This window comes from Melanostigma gelatinosum, assembly GCF_949748355.1.
Source record: "Melanostigma gelatinosum genome assembly, chromosome: 21".
Classification (NCBI taxonomy): domain Eukaryota; kingdom Metazoa; phylum Chordata; class Actinopteri; order Perciformes; family Zoarcidae; genus Melanostigma; species Melanostigma gelatinosum.
In genome coordinates, this window is record NC_136654.1 from 7,091,259 (window position 1) to 7,112,804 (window position 21,546).

General features: G+C 46.4%; 1 protein-coding gene across 1 annotated transcript in view; it reads right to left on the reverse strand.

Moving 5' to 3' along the window:
* ankfn1b (ankyrin repeat and fibronectin type III domain containing 1b) overlaps nucleotides 1-19,804 on the reverse strand; it is a gene marked incomplete at both ends in the record, with an annotated part of 88,567 nt that extends 68,763 nt beyond the window's left edge. The window contains 3 exons of the mRNA XM_079293212.1: nucleotides 10,467-10,705; nucleotides 14,416-14,597; nucleotides 19,686-19,804. Of these exons, the coding sequence (XP_079149338.1) occupies nucleotides 10,467-10,705; nucleotides 14,416-14,597; nucleotides 19,686-19,804 (540 nt within the window). The remainder of the gene's footprint in view (nucleotides 1-10,466; nucleotides 10,706-14,415; nucleotides 14,598-19,685) is intronic.
* Between the last annotated feature and the right edge of the window lie 1,742 nt (nucleotides 19,805-21,546).

A 21,546-nucleotide genomic window follows, 5' to 3' on the forward strand; every position in this document is an offset into this window, starting at 1 on the left:
AGAGAGAGAGAGAGAGACAGAGAGAGACAGAGAGCGAGAGAGAGAGAGACAGAGACAGAGAGAGAGAGAGAGAGAGAGAGACAGAGAGCGAGAGAGAGAGAGACAGAGACAGAGTGAGAGAGAGACAGAGACAGAGAGAGAGCGAGAGACAGAGAGAGAGAGACAGAGAGAGACAGAGAGAGAGAGAGAGAGAGACCTCCACTATGTGTACGTGGATATACTGTATGTCTGTTTGTTTGTGTGTGTGTGTGTGCGTGCTGGTTCTGATCACAATGTATACCATGAAAAGTTTAAAAAAGAACGTAAAAAAACAAGTTGCAGTCGTGATAAATAACAAATCTGTTGTGTCGTTGCATGACAAATATTATATGAATCATGAATTCATATATGGAGACGTAGCAATTATTGAATGAACTGGTCCTTTGTTGGCTGTGTGTATCATTGATGCATTTTGTACAAATGGTGTCAGCTTTTCAAATCGTTCAATCATCAATGTATTGATGTCAGGACCCTGTAAATACTTTCTTTCACTGCAAATTATTAAGCAAGTATTTAAAGTAATATTTAAAAAGAAAAAACTAAAGAACAACACAGTGTAATCGCAGAGTCATAAAGAAACATGAGTTTGAACCACATGCCAAAACAGTTGAAGTTATTTGTATTTTCCATACATTTCTGAATGCTACAAATGAGTGACAATTATCTACAAACATGTAATGATTTCCAAGGAAACATGTGTTCCCAAGGGGCTGCACATCAGTACTCTCCTTTTCAATCACACACACACACACACACACACACACACGCGCAAAGTATGATGGGACCAGAGCCAACATCTGTCTTTGATATTATTTAACTAACCGCTTATTGTGGGAGCCCACCAGCACCACGGATGGCGTCTAGCGCTGTGTGTGTGTGTGTGTGTGTTAGTCTAGGAGTGCGCTCCGGCGTCCATTCAGACACTTTGGCAAGCGGCTGTTGTGTTGTTACATCCTTCAGGGGTTGAGCTTTTGTGTGCGTGTGTGTGTGTGTGTGTGCGTTTGTTCAGTATGTGCGTCGGCATTTCTGAGAATGTGACTGCATACCAGCGCGCAATGTGTGTTTCCACAGACATGTGAGAACAGTGTGAGTGTGTGCGGTGGCTATCCCCCTCCATAGTGAGAGCCACAGCCTCAAACCACATCAGAGAGCGTGTGGGAGACAGAATAACAAGGCCAGGAACCAGCCAGCGTCTGCCTGCAGCCACACACAGGCACGGACACACGCTCGCACACATTCATGCTCACATTTATCACACTTACTCATCTGCGTATCGACACATGCTGTCCCTTAAGCTCTCCCTCTCTCTCCCTCCCTAACACACACACACACACACACACATGTTTTAACACCAACCGTCGTCACACCACAGGTCCTATCCAGTGGTCGCCGTTGAGGCCAAGGATGCAGTCTGCCGCAGAGCGAGATGTTTGTGTTTGCATACTTCCTCACAGACAGACATTGACTGAGCAAGAGGGCAAAATAGGCTTTCTACTGTGGATTTGTTTCAGCATTTTGACGTGGTGTAAACTGTCACTCATTGGCGTGTGGGGAGAAATGAAAATGAAAATATTTGAATAATTTATTTACGTTCACCTCACTGGGTACAGAAATATAGGGCGCGCACACAAGCAATAACTGGGCTAACAAAAGCTCTGAAAACAGGATAATTACAGACGCGTGCACGTGCGCAATAGCAAGCGCGACTACACGCATTCGTCCTGTGCACGCGTTCAGTGTTGATCCGCACACGGCCATAGTATGCACACACTCGTATTCACGAACAAACTGACAAAATCGTTTTAGCAGCAGAGACGCAGTACGAGTATGATGCGCGACACACACACACACACACACAAGCATGCTGCTATTGCCAAACGAAAGACCATTCATGCAATTTCTCACGCTGACACACACACACACACACACACACGCAGACAAGGACGCAGCGCAAGTGTAGATCATCCATGGGTCAGTGGAAGCTAGAAGCGGTGTTTTTCATTGCGGTGGACACACATCAATTTCAAGGAAATTGCTCGCCCCATTATTGGAAAGTGTTACCGGAATGTCAATTAAGGGGGAAGTTTTTAACCTCGCACCACACAAATAAACAGTGCACCCCACTCCCCCCTTATTAGAGGCGGTGTCAGCGCAGACAGAGAGTCTGGGGGGGGGGGGCAGAGGGGAGGGAAGGAGGGATGGAGGGAGGTAGAGATTGAGGAAGGGAGGCCCGGGGAGAGGGAGAAGAGGAGACAGGAGATTTGGTGCTCTCAAAGAAACGCTTTTGGCCCTCCTTTTGTGCCCGAGGCCCTAGACCCTGAGAACCACTCAAAACCCGGGACTCTGGCCCCGACTCAGGCCCACTTAAGGTTAACCTCAACAGGCAGGGATCTGTTTGACAGCTGGTCGGATCCTGTAGGTGCAACTGTGGCAGACCAATTAAGGGCAGGTCAGCGGAGGGGATGAGGGAGAGAAAGAGGGGGGCCCACGGAGATAGAGGTGGGAGACGGGAGAGTGGGAGTGGGGGGGGGGGCAGATGGCAAAAGAAGGGCTGGAGCAGAGAGGTGGAGGAGTGTGGGTGGAGTGATGTGGGGAGGGTCGACAGAGGTGAGAATGAAGATGTAAAAGTGGGACGGGAGGTCAGAGGTGAAAGGGTAGGAGAGACTGACGGTGTTTGTGAGGTGCTGTTCTAAAGCAAATAAACATAGAAAGACAAAACGAGTAGCCCAGCAAAAATACATATCCTGAGCACTGATCTCGGATTGATCCAGAAATATCAGCAGCGTAGCAGCAGATCAAAGGCCCGGACAACTTCAAACAGGTATCATGTACTGATGCTTTGCTGAACAGAACCTCCGGAGATGGGCGGAGTGTGCTCGAATGGCTCCGGGGGCTCGAGCTCATCGTACGAAATGCCTTCGCTTGCATTGAATTTTGAAAGATACATTTCTGCTCAGTCAGCCTCCGCCACCTCACACCTCACATGAAGCCTTTAAGGAAAGAGCGATCGGAAGCGGTGAGGGGGGAGAGAGAGAGAGCCACGCTCCCTCCGTCCAGGTCACCGTCACCTGACGACAGACGGAGAGTCAGCTTGGGTTGGCTCAGCGTTAAAGGTGAACGCCGGAGGCGCGGAGTTGTGCATCATCCAGTTTGTCACCCGACGTCTAGGTCACACTGCGCCAAGCAGCCACAGGAGCGCTGCTGCGTGACGAAGGGAAGGGGAAGCGGAGTGCTGTTGGAGGATCACGGAAAGACCTGGACGTGTTCATGTGAGGAGGAGGAGGAGGAGGAGGAGGAGGAGGAGGAGGAGGAGGAGGAGGACGGTCAAGCCTGTGGAGGCTGTAAGAGGCCGAAGCCAGGGTAAATACAACAAGAGAGTTTCAAAGCTAGTAAGTACAGCGTGTAACCGCCCCCAAATATCAACATGGAGAGGAGAGGAGAGTATTACACATCATCATTAGTGTCCTACTGACTCCACAGTAATCCTCTGCAAGAGCTCCCACGTCAGAAAAACACCAAACCCTGAGCCCCGACTGTGGAGACGCCAAGAGTGGAGAAAGAAAGGGAAAAGGGAGAGAGAGAGAGAGAGCGAGAGAGAGAGAGAGAGGAGCATTTGTGAATCAACATAGTTAATGAACACCATTTCACTGGTTACCAGAGGCAACCAAAGTGGCAGCAGAAAACATTCCCATGCCACTCTCGGTCCGCTTAGAGGTGAGCGCGCGTGCATTCAAATGAGTGCTGTGTTTCTCCGTCTCCACGCACAACGACCAGAACGTGGTATTATTCCCCCTCTCTGGCCCAAACATGGCGTCCATTTAAAAAAGGAGAAATAGCAGGAATAGATGGAAAATAGTACACAGCGCAGAGAGAGGGAGATGGATTATGTGTGATGATGTGAGGTTGTGTGTATGGGTACTCCAGTAAGTGCGTATGAGTGTGTACGGAAAAAAAAAAAGCCCAACCATAAATTTGAAGCCAGACCATAGCTTTGATTCTGAACTACAGCTAACTTTCACCACTGCCTTTGGTGTGCTGAATTTACTTCAGCCACTTATGGAGCAAATGAAAAATGATGTGTCGACATCAGAGTGTGGTTGTCTTTGTTTGTTTACTCACTATAATCATTTCTCACAGCATCAGTCATCCATCTGTATCAGAGGGGAGAGCTGCCAGAAAAGATGGAGGGTGAGCTGTGTGACTTTGTTCCTTGATGGGCCTCGCCACCTTCACAGCCGCCGATTGTCAAACTGGTGTTCGGCACATTGGCGTGCTGAGCAAACAAAAACACCACTGTTTTTTTTTTTTACAAAGTAGTCAAGGGTCTGGCTTCTCTCTCGCTCTCTCTCTCTCCGGGTTTTTCACCCGCTGCTGTGCATCCCAATAAAAGTCTCCATTCGATAATGAACCCTTGGGCTCCGGTGGCAGCTATGACTGTCCACTGTGGTGTCTGCGCGTTAGTCATCTCAGGATGAATGAGTCACCGGAGGGAGAGTAAACCTCAAGTGCCACCCAGGTAACAGTTCAGCCACACACACACACACACACACACACAAGAAAACACACAGCCCTTGAGATGACAAACACAAACAGCAGGACTATCTTATTTTTATTCCGTCTGTATATTCTGTATATACTGGTATATATATATATATATATATGTACATATATATATGTATATTGTATATTTAATATTCTTCTTTACTGTCTTATTTTATTACTGTTTTACTGTTACTGTTTCATTGAGTTATATTCCTGATTTTTATCTTTTATTTTTATTTACTTGTGAGCAATGCTGCTGTAATCCTGTAATTTCCCCACTGAGGGACTAATCAAGGATTATTTTATCTTATCTTATCTTATCTTACGAGCATGGTGGGGGATCGTGAGGCAGGACTTCTGTTGTGTGGCCGGATGCTGCCACCATGTGGCCAGTTTGAGGATGAACGGAGGCGTGCGGCTGCAGAGCATTGAGCAGATGCAACATGTATTCGAGCTCCAGGTGACAGACTGTAGGCTGCACTGCTACACTGTGAATGTGTATCCTTGTTATTATCCTCAGTTATCTCCGGCTGATTAGACCTCTTCAACCTCAGCAGAGGACTAATCAACTTGAATGAGAGAGAAAAAAACCAGTGTGGGTTTGTGGGGCTTTAGACGAGTCTTTGAAGTGAAGTTTGTCGTTGAGGAAATGAAATCTCTTATCTTAAGGACCAGACCTCATACCCGAACACATGCTACAGACCCACTGTGTGTAAACTCAATGGGGGCAGAGCAGGTACAAACACAAACAGCAAAGCTCCTGCAATGCACCGGAGACAAACGGCAGACAAAGAGAGAGAGAGAGAGAGAGAGAGAGAGAGTCCAAAGGTGGAATTTAAAAAAAGCAGGTGTTCAGGTAGGAAAAGAGCCGACTGCGGCAGAGTCGTGATACGAGGAGCAGATGTGATGGAAAGACAAGAGCTGCTTTTTTTTCCACGTGGCACTTAATCAGCACTGACAGAGCACATTGTTTTCAAATCCTCCTCGCAGTCCTTCCAGACGCTGGATTATTTTTGCACTGGCAATTTGGGATTTTAGTTAAGTTTATTTGTGTGTCGCACAAATAAGAATAAGCTGCACGTAAATGAGGAAGATCCACAGCAAAGCGGCGCTCGTCTGCTGATCTTGGCCAGCCGAGTCGAGATTTGTGAACTGGATCAGCCTTCCGCACTGCTGGAAACACAAACACTGTTCCAACACATTTCTGTCTCAGAAGGGAAAATGTGAAGCTCACTTGGCTGCACTGTAAATGCTATATATATATATATCATGTAGGTTTATGTTAATGATGGTTGTAGAGTAGTCTTTGGCATAACTATCACAAATTAGAAAGACAGAGTCACTGAACGGGGGCAGACACAGGACGTGGGAATGTAAATTGTGAAAGACAGAGATAAAGAACAGTATACGGACGATACCACTGGAAGGAAAAACCGCGTGGAGGAGTTCCCATCGCCGTGCCCTCCGCTGACTCCACATGCGCAACATCATCAGGCTAATTACCCCAGTAATTACTGTACTAATGCCGCACAAGGCCTCGAGGCATCCTGTTTTGATTGAGGCCACTGGAAGTCTGGCAGCTCGGGGGGGTGGTTGAAAAGCGCGCCATTCAACATCTGTCATCCCTGGCCTTTCAGCGGACGTGTCCGAGTGTGTGCTTGTCGGGGTCTGAAAGGTACACGCTGTACAAAAACAATGACATTTTCATCATGCTCAATAGCCCCGCCCACGCTCTGGACTGGTGTGTCGCTACCAACAACCACTTCACCTTTTTAATGACTGTAATCAGAGAATTAAGTGGCCGCGCACCCTGAGGCCCTGCGCTGCACCTGCCCACCGCTATCCGCCAGCAGCAACACTTCAACCCACGAGTCTACAGGAACATCAGAGTTCAGCCTCTATGTTTTGCTCTGGAGGCAGTAGTTCATAATTAAATCACAATTAGTCCACGCGTGATCAATTTCAGTCGTGAAAAAAAGACTCAGGGTGGCATACGATTATGGTCATTTCATTTCGACGAACAGAAGAGGCTCCATCATGTTGTTCCTGCAGCAATACTCAATCACAGAACTTCCTACCATGTGAAGGGTTGTTAAAATAGCCAATGTTCTCTGTTCTCAGCCACTTTCAGCTCACTGTGTTGGTCAGCATGGTCCTTGATGTAAGTGGCCTTCCCTTATGAAACACTACACATCCACTGCCCTCTGACAAGCTCACTAATGGTGACTACACACTATCTGCCCAGCATCCTGATGGAGGAAAACCCAATATAGAATAAACTGTATAGGTGGCTGATCTCTCTAGTATCTCTTTCACTCAGCTATCAATAAGCTAATCTTAGCACTGGGACAGACACTAATGACTCAATGCGTCACGCACCTATTTTGTCTGACTCTATCTTTCGAGGTATTTCTTGATCACCACATCCGATCAGATGGCATGCATGTATCAGATGGTGACTAAGCCAATGACACCAAATGGAGAGCTTTGCAAAAAAACCAACACATTGCCTCCAAAAAGAGGTATTTGTCTGTAGCACACCACCGATAGAAACAGATGGGAAGCAAACGACGTAACAGCTGTGGAGCATAGAGTCTATTTGGAAGTGTAGAAATGCTTCTCTCTTGCTCTCTAAATCCAGACTAAGCAAGACCTTCCCTCACAGGGACACAATGGATTCTGTATTCTTGGATTTCACAATTATTGTTGTTATTATTGGCAAATGTGCAGGTTCGCAAACAGATCCGGTGCTAAGAACTGACAGTTCCATCACTCCTAATTCTTCCATGAAAAACCTCGCCAGTGCCATTTCATTATATGATATCTGTGTACATACACAACACGTTCTCCAGCTGTCTTTCCTGTGTGTGTGTGTGTGTGTGTGTGTGTGTGATATGCATGCCTGAATGTGAGCACACTCTGTGCCGTGTTCCCTGACAGCAGATTACAAACAGAGACTTAACCACGAGGCACAGCGACATATCTCTTAAAGCAATCCAGACGACCCGCAGAATATCAATGGTCTTGTTGGAAGAAGTGGGAGTGAGTGTCCTGCCCGCACCGTGTGTTCAGAGGCCTGCAGGACGTCTCCGCGCACATGATGGGTTCAAAATTCGCCTTGTTTGTTTCCTGTGGCTTTCCGGTAAATCAGGAACTAGTGACGAACAACTGCTTGGATTCCTTGATTTATGAAAGAACAAAAATGAAGGAACATTGAACCCCCCCCCCTTGTTGCATCACTTTGTGAGTCATCTCAAAGCATGACGTTGTTACCGCCATTCAAATCGACGGAAATGACACGGCCCTTCTTTGATTATGTGGTGACTCGGCCCCGTTCACACATAAATAAAAGTCACAAACATGTATCAGAGGTACAACAGAACACAAACCTGCGTGTTTCGATCGTACAGATCAGGCACGTCGCCTCAGAAAAAGGCTCCCTGAGACTCGTGACTACACGCTTTGTCTTTTTTTTTTCCCGGATGGAGACCTTCAGGTGTAATTTGTCTTCATCTCAAGATGCTTTCCAGTAGCGTGAAGGTGACTTCAGATCAGTGCCCAGTGGTCAAACCAATAGCGGCCGAGCAGTGAGAGCAATGATGTGTGGCGTTATCAGGCGACAAACTACAAAAAAAAAAAGAGTTTTTTTTAACAGGACATAGCACTGTCTGGACATATATACGTAATAGTTGAGTCACACGCGTCCGTACACACACTTGTACGTACACACAGATGCACAAAAACATCTGCTGTCTAATCCTACAGAGACATACTGTGTGACTGGGAGTCGCTGTGAGAAAGTGGATTTATATTTGTCTGCTCGATAAAACACTTCTGTATTCTGCTAATGCTATCAACCAGCAAGAGGGGGGGGGGAAGACCTTCAGCACGGATGATGCGTTAATAGAGAAAGCTGCTGGAGACGAGATAATTAACTTGGTGTGCACTCTGGCAGCCTTTCAAACGAAGCGTTACATTCTCTTCCTCTTTGTGCCTTACACTTCAACATTCTTCAGTGTAACTCAGTATGTGTTGCTGCATCATCGTTCTGATATTAAGGCGTTGTTGTTCTGCTGTAAATTAAAACATAACTACATAACTCAAGTTTAAACAACGACACCTGCCTCTGAAAGCCGGTGACAGGTGACAACAAGGTGCTGTTAACCAGAACAACGCTCCCTGATATAACCTGTCTTTTCTGATGATCTGTTAATATTTTCCACCTGGCTGGCAACAGTCCCTGTGGAGCTGCACATAAAAAAAAAGGGACGTCGACTAGAAGCATCCGCCGCATGCATCGTGTTGTGTAAGTGTGTAAAGCCATGAATGCGATGTGATGTTGCGGTGTCACAGCGCAGGGTTAAATGCCCTCGAGTGCTGCGTGCCTTTATGAGACAAGACTGCGTGACATCTCACCCCAAAACACACGCGGCAGGTCATCAGATCCAGCGCCGTCCCCATTGCACCACCATGAGTGGGATAAAAGTTTGTTTTATGTGCTTCTTTCCTTTCTTTTCAGTTCTGCGATGGATCTCCAACTCCAACTCGGCCCACGAGATGTGTCAAGGGCGACTTGATTAAAAGTCCTTTTGGGATCCGACGTGTTAACTCCAAACTGAAATCCAGACGATTCGTTGAACTACTCGTGTCCAAAGATTACATACATGCAATATCTCCTTTCCAGACACATGTTAAACAGCATGCATCCACAGCCAGCTCTATACTTTAGAAGGAAAAAAAAGCGTCTCCCACCAGCCTATCCTCGACCTACGCCGGTGTCCTCTTACACCTGTGACACCGGAGAACCAATTACAAAGTTCAGGCTGGTAATGAGGTCTCCAGTTACCTGATCCAGTGACCGAGGGACAATATAGAGGTCTTCAATCATTAATGCACATTCACCTGCCCATGTCCGGCATCACTAACCCCCTAAAAGATCCCATGGAACACACACTGAGGGGCCGAGTCACAAAAGGGTCCGCTAAAACTGTGCACATCAGACAAAAAAAGAAAGCGCGTGATTCTCAGAGCGCCCGCAGAGAGTGAAAGGCACCACTAACTGTGCTGCTAGCGCCTCATGCTCCCGTGCTATATTTAGATCATTTGACAAAATCTGACCTTTTCTATGCAATGAGCCTCAGTCCAATGGACACTATAGCCACACAGTTAAGTGAAATGATCAGCGTCTTCAGAGAGTTGGAAGCGCATTAATAAGGGGTGTCCGCTCAAACTCAATCATTGTTAATATCTTCTGTGGCAGATAATGGTTGCAAATGTCAGTCCATTCTGTGTTAATTTGCCCCCAAACTGTATTGAAATTATAACAAAATATACAAACATTCAAATCTCTGATGAAATGTAAAAGTACAGTCACAAGTAAGACAATTATTGTTTCACAATTAGATCAAATATGGAGAACTTGGTCAGGGATCAACACTTTTAGAAGATAAAAACTAACCAGCGGCTTTAGGTTGCCACGGTTGAGCTTGAGTGACGATATTTTCCATTGATTCATGATTGGAGTAAAAAATGGATACAATGGATTGATTTGGTATGACACAAAACGGGGGTAAGAGAGGTTGTGAGAGGAAAAGAGACACGAGACGCGAGGTACAGTACAGGGAGTCACGGTGTCTTCCCCATATGTATCGTAGCAACCTCGAAATCACTTTCAATCCACACAACACTTGTGCCGTGTGTGTGGTACTGTGTCGTGTGTGTGTGTGTGTACCTGCGCCGGTGTGGGTGTACGTGTGAACATGTGTCAGGAAGAACTCCCTGCTTTGGTTATGGGATGTGTGGGATGTGTGACTATTTTGAGCCAAACCCTCACCTAGATTTCGTAAAAGAAAAAGAAAAGGGGGGGAATAAGGAATCAAACTTACAAACTTCCTCTTCAGCTTGCCCTTGCCGCTACGGGTCGGCTTGCTCTCGACGACGGCCGCCGGGCTGCAGTCCGAGCCCGTGTCCAGGTGGTCGTCCGCCGAGACGCTCTTGCGGAGGTAGGCGGCTCGCGCCCGGAAGTGGGAAAAGGGAGACTGAGAGCGAGGACGGGCCTCGGGGCAGCCGCCGTGCTCGGGCTCATCTCCGGCCTCCATGTCGTCCTCCAAACGCCACAGCTCGCCTGGAGGAGAGTAGATGGGAGGAAAGGAAACGAATGATGGGGTTAAGGGAACAGTCAGGAAGTAACGAGAGAAGAAAGAAAAAGGGAAGAGGGAGGGGTTGGAGGTCAAGAGCAACACAGATTGGACAGATGATGAATATGTATTTCCGCAATGTGATCATTGCGAACGTACTCTACAAATTGTGGAATGTCATCCACTTAACTTTGCTTCGATTGCCTTCATGAAACATGTCCTGGATGTAATCAAGCTTCCTTTAAAAGGTGGAATAGCTTACAAACATTATTCTCAGCCTGCCTCCTTAACAACTTGATTACGATTCCATACGCTCGAGAGAGAAATGGCGTCTCGTGTATAATGAAGAGGCAGAAACACATTCTGCAGCTCTGCCGTGACGGCTGAGCCGTTGGAGTCACACAGTCAGAACCCGCTAACCACAGCCGAGGAAAACACTTACTGGTCTTTCACTTTCTTATCTGATGCATGCTGGGTAGGCTACGGGAACTCTGTCAAATGTATTGCTCGCATCTGTAACCTCACATCTGCTGCTGACACAGTAAGAAAACACTGGTTTCATGAATGAAACATTGGGTTTGTTGCTGACATTATTACAATGGGTGTGTACTATCCTCAAGTGCTTTATTGTATTGTGAGGAGTTAATATAGCGTGCACGTCAAGTCTGTTTCTGGTCACTCTGAAAGTAGAACATCAGCTTCTTTTCTTGCTGAAACGATTATTTTTCCTCCTTACGGTCCTTATGGCTGGATGTGTCATTTATGATGTTTTACATTTACATGTCACTGATCTTAATTTGACGCCATATGTTTTATTTTTTCTTATTAAGATTATAAAAACATTACACACCTAAATTGAATTGTTTCATTCAAATATCTGTCAATCACTTTGTGACTGACATCAGACAACATATTTATTTTCTACAGTAGGATCCTAGATCAGTTTACATAGACCTACAAATACAATAAGATGTTGAAGTTGTCAAGCCAGCCAAGATTTTAGAGCCTCACCCACCAAGTTTCTGGAGTGACTGTCCAACGTTTTCAAGAACTTGCGAACTAAGACTTTGTGTCAGACAAATTTATATTAAGCCTTAGAATCGCATTGTACCGACATCTTTAATGAAAAGATCAAAGACCAAAACACATCCGGCTTCCAAAGCTGAGCCGAGTAACACTGCAGTAAAAAGACTCGGGAGCAACTCCCAACGCAGGCTGCTCGGCATACTAGTCACTAATATGGGATGTTGCCTAAATCCGTGAAGGAAGTGTAGCTGGGTTATTAAAAACAACTTGAATTTAAAAAATTTAAAAAAGTTTTCTCAGCCCCGCCGCAGAGATTAAGAGAGAGAGAGAGAGCGCAAGAGAGAGAGAGAGAGAGAGAGAGAGAGAGAGAGAGAGAGAGAGAGAGCAAGAGAGCAAGAGAGAGCAAGAGAGCAAGAGAGAGGGAGAGCGAGAGAGCAAGAGAGACAGAGAGAGAGAGAGAGAGAGAGAGAGAGAGAGAGAGCAAGAGAGACAGAGAGAGAGAGAGCAAGAGAGAGAGAGCAAGAGAGAGAGAGAGAGAGAGCAAGAGAGACAGAGAGAGCAAGAGAGACAGAGAGAGAGAGAGCAAGAGAGACAGAGAGAGAGAGAGCAAGAGAGCGAGAGAGAGAGAGAGAGAGAGCAAGAGAGACAGAGAGAGAGAGAGCAAGAGAGAGAGCAAGAGAGACAGAGAGCGAGAGAGAGAGAGAGAGCGCAAGAGAGAGCGCAAGAGAGAGCGCAAGAGAGAGCAAGAGAGAGAGAGAGAGGCAGCACATCATGTTCGATGACAGCGGTTGCTCGGCAACAAGGGGACATGTGAGACTCTCTCTTCAATTTCATATTTGCAACAGAGCAGCAGCGGGGCGAGGGAAAACAGACAGGGAGACAGACAAAGAAAGGTAGAGCGAGGACACGAAATGGAAGCACTTGAGCTGAATAAAGCGATCACCGGGGGGGGGGGGGGGGGTGGGGGGGGGGGGTGGGGGGGGGGGTGGGTCCAGGATCATTAGAAGAAGTAATAGCAAAGATTTAGGAGCAGCGAGCAGCTCAATGCTCCTCTAAGTGGTGTTATTGAGGACACGACATCCTCATATTTCACGCACGAGAGAGGTCGCAGACTGTGAAAAGGTAGAAAGCATTGGCAGGAGTCGGAGAGAGAAAAGGAAAGTGTGTTTATTCTTCTTTCAAGTTTCCTTCTTTAACTTTAACCTGAACCACCGCGCGCTCAATAAACTGCCTCATATCAAAGGTACTGAACGTGTGCGCTGTAATCTGAGCTTTTCTGTGCTTTGGGGATATGATTAAATAATAGTCCTTGCTCTTGGTGTGATCTGATAATTTACTGATGGTCAGAATTTATTTCGGGGTTCTGAGTGACTGTGATGTTTTATCGCACCGTGAAAACTTGGTGCTTGTCTGAGTCGGTAGCTTCTGTGTTGCTGCCGGTGTCTCTGTGAATCCAGTGGGACTTCGGTTTACTTGAAGTCGAAAGTTCCTTTTCTCGAATGTTTGCAGTTTCTTTTCTGTCTTTGTAAAGTTAAACGTTTATTTTTCTCTCTGAGAGAGCGGCTTCAGGAATTGGGAGGGCTGAGGTTGCTGTGTGCCTGCTGTGCAAGCTTCTCTTAAAACATCACAAACAACAACGCAGCCTTTTCCCCTCGTCCCGACGCCTGAAACGCCACAAGTCTCATCCAGCTGGTGGTAGTGGGGCGCTTTGATCAAGTTGAGTTGTGCGAAGTCAATCAGCGGCGACGGGCCGCTGTCAAACACGTGTGTGTGTGTGTGTGTGTGTCAGCGCGTATGACACACACGAGGCTGTGTAAGGATGTGTGATGTGAAGCCTTGCTGACAGCCGTGGAGTCTGTCCACGTCTGGGATGGTGTTAATAGGTCGGAGAGAAGATTACTTTACAAATGAAACACATTGGGAAAGTGTGAGAGCTGCTAGAAACTATCCACTGAGAAATGAAGAATGCATTAAAAGCTGCTGTATGTAGGTCACGTTTGAAACTGTTTATAAACAGCTCAAGCATAGATTACAAGAAATGTTCTGATAATTATTTGACAATCTTTATTTCTTTTCTTATTACTAGTGACTTATGATTAGTTTGTTTGAAGGTAAAAGGATCAGGATATGTTTGACATATTCAAGACTTTAGTTCATCTTGTATCTCCATCATGACCTATGACCTATCAGATCATTGTTCAAGAGGCACACACATTATGAATTCAGAGGTCAGAGGAACACAGCGTGTCAAACAGTGCTGGCAACAGCAAGGCATTTATCTTACTGGCCAATTACAGGACTATTGCTTTGAAGACACGAAGTGATCGTTAATCAATCAATAGGAATCTGCTGCTGCAGCCCAATGTTCCCATTTCCTAAAACATAAGTCAGGCTGAAAAGGAACGCTTTGATCGCCGCTACCATCACTGTGCAAACTGTGGGGGACATTTACTCTGGGCTTTGTGAAAAGTGGATGAGAGATGTGTTAGAGACACAATGTGAACAGAGGAATAAACAAACAAAACCCAAGGAGATGAAAGAATCACACAGATGAAGTCAATTCTGCAAAGTCGCCGCGTGCCTTTTTTTTTCGGGTAAACACACACTCCTAGAGCAATGGAAAAAAAAACACTGTCGTGGTTTAGTGGTTTGGCTTCCATGTTGTATTTACCTGCAGGTGGCAGAGTGCAGGCCTTTGGGTGGCTGGCGGCAGCGGGCGGGTTCTTCCTACGAGGAGGACTCCCACCAATCAGATGAGAGTGAAGGACCCTGGAGACGGTAGGAGACTGGGGGATGCTGGGGAGAGTGCGGGACTTCGCCAGTATGGGCGTCTGCAGCTTCCTCTCCAGTGACCTGGTCGGACAAATAGCAAGTAGTCAATCACACGGAGCAATTATCACAAGAACAGCTCATGAAAATAAAGTCGTACATAACCGTGCAATACCAGCACATACACTGTACACACACACACACACACACACACACACAGCTTAATGAGCAACAGGAGAGCAGCTGCACTGATCAATAGTGAAATTGCTTCCACCTCAGCACAATCAAGCCGGAGGCCGTTTGGAACGTGACCAATAGGAATTGCTTTCTTTTATAGCGGCTGCTAGCCAACGCTCTCCGGCGGGACTCCAGTCAATAGCCACAATCACAAGATCGGCTTAATAGCAAATTGTTGACAACTTAAAAGCCACAGCACACTCAAACAATCGGCATATATCACTGACGAGACGCGAGCTGGTTTCGTATGTTAATCTAAAAGGCGACACAGATGGATGTTTGTTTTTTAATCACCATTGTTTGTTTGCTTGTTCTACTGTAGCGTCCTTCTGTCACCTCTTTACCTCATGGAATCATCCCTAAAGTCTTTGTGTCCCGTGTACAATAGAACAGAGGCACGACCTGAGAACAAAACAATACCGCGGAAACATTCCTTTAAAGTCGCGTTATTACATCTAATCTCACACAAAACCATGACTGCATTGCATGTAGATATGTGGCCATAGTGACCATGGCGAGTTTGGCAACTGTGGCAACACAAATTCATGTGTCGTCATCACCCAATGAGCATCATCAAATATCATCAACATCAGCGGATGTAAGAGACAATTACATTATCCTTTGATCTATGCACGGGATCACATCTAATCCATTAAACGCTCGACTTTACAATCCCAGGTTATTAATCATTACTCAATAATTAATGGGAGAATCAAATGATGCGGCCTCGTTCAGTTGCTTATGCACTATTATACACTGAATGGCAGCCCTTCTTGGTGCCAGCGTGTTTTACAAGCTACTTTTTTAAAACATAATTTTACAGACAAATGCTCCTCAGTAATGCTCTAAATGCTGCCCGTGTTCGTGGGATGTACTTCAGTTCTCCTTTAGCTCCCTTGGATGTCTGGCTCAGGATGTATTCTCAGGCTTGGGGCTGTTTATCACTTGGGAGCTATCAGGTAAAACCGACAAGTAAGTCAGCACAACCGGAGGCTAGAGAAGCAAAGTACTGACATCTGCCCGCTGTCAGCGAGTAAACGGCTCCCCCTGACAGAGGAGGTGCGGGTGTTGCAGTTGTGAATATTTGACCTGCGATCAGAGAATCCCTGGATGGGATTCAAAGCGGAGACGTGGACGGTCTGATGATGAATCATGCTTTTCATATTGCTGGATATCAGAGGAAGAAGAGCCGCTAGTGACTGTTTACACACACACACACACACACACTTGGGTGGTAATAGAAACAGGCAGGTCCCTCACTCCTCAGAAATCCATGCTGAGGGTCCACCGGTAAACACATGCACAAAAACAGTTGTTGGCCTCCCACCGGCACATCATGATGACAACACACTGGGCTGAACAGTCGGCCCAGGCCACTCTGACAATTTGGGCCCACAAACCTGTTGCTAAGCGACTCTGTTTACGAAAAACAGGGGGAGAGGAGAAAAGAGGAGAAGAGAAGAGAGAGGAGAAGAGAGGAGAGGAGAGGCCTTTTTTCTTTCTTTCTTCTGAGCAGCAATCTGCATTTTTACAACAACAACAAAAAACAATGTCTTGCCCCGAGTTGTAAGCATCACGCGTGCCACATGTTTTCCATTGCCAACTGTATTATCTCTGGTGCTGCAGTCTGCAGAGTCTGTGTGTGCAACCGCGCTGAAATATGACAGAAAACAAATGTGATTTCTCTTTTTAAGTACCTCATTGTGTGATTCTTATTTAGGAGAGGACGAGACGATAAAGCAAAAATGATTACAGGATGACTGCGTGACGCTTGCCTGCATGCTAGCGAACCACGAACACACACTCCTCCTCTGGCTGTTTGGGTCTCTTTCTGGACTTGATTGACAATGAAGGGCGCTTCATTGTCTCGCTGCAGGGCTAAAATCTCATTTGCTCCCCGACTTCCAGAAGAAGAAGAAGAAGAAGAAGAAGAAGAAGAAGAAGAAGAAGAAGAAGAAGAAGAAGAAGAAGAAGAAGAAGAAGAAGAAGAAGAAGAAGAAGAAGAAGAAGAAGAAGAAGAAGAAGAAGAAGAAGAAGAAGAAGGTTTTACTGCAACAGATGTACAGCAATTTGTGTGAGTGACCTATTTCCAAGCTAAAAGTAGCGCATGCAACCCCTTGACTCTTCACAGCAAGGCGATGTACAAACTGCAACTGTTGAAGTATTTCCTTTACGAGAGTAAAGTATTGCACGGTGAGTTTACACCCTGAACTTTGACTCCCAGGCTGCTGTATATGTGTCTCCTAGGAGTGAATGCTGTTTGACGGTGGCTGTAGCGGCTGTAGTGAGAACTATCCGTGGTGCTGAATCACCTCGTGACACAAACACACACTCTAACACACTCACACACCCAAAAATGTGTGTTACCCGACGCACGGAGGGTTAATGAAACTATCCCCGGTACAAGAGGCAGAAGATTAAACCATTATAAGGTTAAACACAGTTCAGACTCATGAGCGCTGTTGATATTAATGATATTAATGCCATGCTCTTCTAAAGCGGTTATTCATTCATAAGCTAAACATACTCGTTTAGCCATTCATGCAGAGTCTTATTCAGTATTAATGTGTTCTCACTGTTTGAATGGGGGATGTGTGTCCTGGAGGTGAGGGGTTCTCATCTCTCTTTTGACTCTTCTTTTGCCTTTCTACTCTTTTTGGGACGTCGCCTTCTTCACAAAGAGATTCCTGGATGTTGAAAACGTTGTACTCTACAGTTAAAACCGACCCCGCGATCGCAGCATTTGTACATCTCAGCGCTGAGCAGGGAAGAGTTTTGACAACTGTCGGGAGGATCGGAGAAACAGCACGGACCCCATGAGGCAAAAAAAAAGGGTACGAACGGATTATTCAACGTCTTTATCGTTCGGTGATTCAGTAGACATCGGTCACGGAGTCGCTGGACCGAAGAGATCGAATGAAGCAGCTTGGAGACTTATCCCTCTACAATACAAAACGATGGACAATAACGTTTTTTATTGTTGCTGATCATTCATTATGGACTGACTGACTTGTCACCATTCATTACGGCTGTATCCCAGTGGAGGGCAGAGTAAAGGGCTGAAACTGCAGCATTTCTCTTCTGGAAGGACATTTGCATGTAATCTATAAAAGATGGAGGGGGCGGGATAAAGGGGGAAACACAGCAAAACTGAAAGAGCTAAAAGGATGTGAAAAACATACAAAAAAATAGTGTCAATTTCAAGTTGACGTGCCTTCTAACACTTTGATAGCATCAGCACGGTGGAATTGTGTGGTTTCATTGTACCAAAGATAAACGTGAAGGCTAAAGTTATCATTAAAAAGTGACAAAATACGTCAACGGAATCTGGCGTGAGTGTAAATGTGACGTCTTTAAGGCCAATGGGGGCAGAAGTTCAGTGTACAGTGTGAACAGCACTGAAACGTTGGAAGTTACATATAGTTGCCACTTTTCTTCCTGCTCCTCTATTCTGGTCAGAAAAAGCCAAAGAGGCAGAGCTCAGCCGTCCTGGTCCAACATCTACAAACAGACTTGTCTTAACTTTGATACCAACAAACCCCTCCAAGAGACAAATGGGAATGATGAAGAAAAGAAGCTCGACTGAAAGTCAGAGCAAAGAGACGGGATGAGATGGACGGGCGTGGGAAGGGGGTGGCTCGTGAGAGCGAGACAGAGAGTGGGAGAGACGGACACAAAGAGACTGTGGGGATGAGAGAGATGCTGGATTTGTGATGGCAGCGAATCGGAGTGCTTTTTTTTTTTTGGATCGCACGTCCGCCCACGCTAACACGTGTGCTGTGAGTGAATGATATGAGGTTTGATGGGCATTATTTCAAGGCGAGAGTAGTGGCAGTTTTTTCTTTTTCACATTAGCATCCTGATTTGTACTTTCATCCCGGTTATGTAATTTAACGTCAGATCAACAGCAATTTAACGGGATTCTTGTTTAAGCTGAAAGGACACTGCACAGATACAACACAGGACTCTATGGCGGTCCTGCTTTAATTAACAGCTTTTCCAAAATGTAGGATGCTAATTGCAGCGCTGTGATACAAAGCAAAAACTTCTAATTCAGCAAAGCCCTGCAACGTGAGTTTCCAGGGTGTGAACAGCTTCTGTGTGACACAAAATAAACTGGCTACAAACGGTGTTGCAGTGGAGGTCGAATTTCAAAAATTCCATGTGAGAACAGTGCATCATTGCACAGTCCTATTGAGAGGTTATGTGATTTGGAAAAGTAGGACAGGAGAGATTTTACACAACAGACACACACTTCAAAAGTACTTAACATTTACATTGCTGCTTCAAACCCCAGAGTGCCTTGGAAATACCTGCAAATTAAGAGTTGTGATTATCACTGGCAACAGTGTGTGTGTGTGCATGTGTGTGTGTGTGTCTCTCCTCCTCTAAGTGCACCGTGTCCTGTCTGCTTCTATCTTTAGAGAAGCCTCAGCATTTAATGGCGCGTCAGTGGGAAGGATCCATAGTATCCAGCAGCGCCGTGCCTGACAGCACACATCAGCCGCACCTCCACACTTACGTAACATAAGGGCTGCTCACATATGCATGCAGACCCGTGCTCTCACACACACACACACACGTATACAAACACCTGTATGCCTGCAGTCACACAAACACACGGGTAGATTGACCTTTTTTTCAACATTACTAACTTCCTCGATTGTATATATGTCATATTCACATTAAACATATGTTATAAGTAAGTCATTAAATGGTGTGGTAGAACAGAGGATGATACCAAAGACAAGACATGTAAACAAGCACATTTTGTTGCAGGAGGAGAAACACATAGGGACGTTACAGTCACGGAGACATGCCCCCATGTGGCCTGGCATACCTGTGCAAAGACACGCACACACACACACACACACACACACACACACACACACACACACACACACACACACACACACACACACACACACAGGTTACCTGGCCTCTGCCACGGTGCAGCAGTAGCTGCCACTGCGCTGCGAGCTCCTGCCCACCCGCAGGTCCTCTTGAGACTTGCGGCGATTAAAGTAGTCTGTGAGTTTCCCAAAACTCGCCATCTTTCCCCTCTCTCTCTGCTCACCTCCCCCTCTCTCTCCCCCTTTTTTGAAAAAAATGGTATGGTTCTGTTCTGCGAAGCTCCTCGGTCACAAGAGCCTCCCGACTCGTCTTCTGCTTCTACACCTGGATCCGGGTTTTACGCGGCTCAGGCTTCAGCCGCGGGTCCGAGTGTCCCTGCGCTCCCTCATCCTCTGGCGCGCGCGGCCACTTGATGTGCAGAATGAGCGAGCCAAGCCCTCCTCTGCTTCCTCTTCTCCCCTCTCTGCCTCGCTCCCCCTTTTGATCGTTCGCTACGGTGCGCAGAGCGCATACATCGACTCTCTCGAAATAGTAACGTTTGATCGACACAGCGGGGAGCCGAGCCCCCTCACTGGAGAGCAGGCAAGAAGGAGGGGAGAGACGGAGAGAGAGAGAGAGAGAGAGAGAGAGAGAGAGAGAGAGAGAGAGAGAGAGAGAGAGAGACAGGTGGTGGCTCAGCGTTCGTGGTCTTCTTGTGTGCTATAGTGGGAGAATATGAGCTGTTATGATGCCCATATCAAAGCCCACCCCCCTCTTTCGCTCTCCATCTCTTGATTTTTAACATTCTCTCTCTCTCTCTCGTGCAGGAATTCTTTCACACGACCATTCGACTCTTGGTGAGCGCACGCACGCACGCACGCACGCACACACACACACACACACACACACACACACACACACACACACACACACACACACACACAGCGAGATAGGTCTCGGATCAGACCTGGAGAGCAAGTGGTAATGGCTTGAGCTCTATGTTGGTGTCTCGCGCTCACGTGCAGCCTCTTCTCTGCAGTGTACAAGGATATCGCTCTTTAACTCGATTTCATCAATAATCATTTTTAAAAAGCAGAGAGCTTTTGTACAGGCATGCGTTTATCTGCCGTCCACTCAGAATATTAAAAAGAAGATGATGGGTGGAGGCAGCAAGGGAGCGAGGGAAGGTCAGAAGGGAAATATAAGAGGAAGGAGGGAAAGGAGATATTGGGGGGAGGGTGGGGGGGGGGGTCTTTGTGAAGAGCTCGTTAGTGAGAGAGTGAGTGTGTGTGTGGCTCCCGCACACACATCCACACATCGCACATAAAGGCATTCCTCTGTCTATTCTTATTTTTTCTTATTTTTTAGAAAAGGTGTTCTTCCTCTCCCTCTTTCCTGCTTTCACTGTCAGAATCTCTCAGTGGCGTCCTCCACCTCTCCATCGCCCCGCTGCCTGCTCCTCCTCCCTTTTACCCATCTCCCTCCGCATGCCTCCCTTTTCCAAACCTCTCCTCCCTCCCCCCCACCTATTCAAACAACCAGAGGGTATAGCTTCTAAAATGATGTAACGCGAACATGCTGACTTTAGAAGGTGCATGAAAGCCCAAAGTATCATATATGTATATCTACTGTATACGCACTCACACTTGCAACAGGCTCTCTAAACACCGAAACAACATAAGCTCCCGCTGCAGTTTATACTCCACGTTTAGCTTTTTCATATCCACTGACAATGAAACACAGCTGTGATGAGAGTATCCAGGTTCAGCGGCAGCATGCAGGGGATGATGGAATGATGATCATGTACAATTACTGGTCAGCTCACATCCACTCCATCAACCTCACAAGGAATAAGATTACTCGGATCGGCAGCAATCAGAGCGGCTATACACTCACACAGAACATATGCATTGCATTATTGATATGAGTCGGGTGGAACCCATACGTCTGTGATCATAAACAA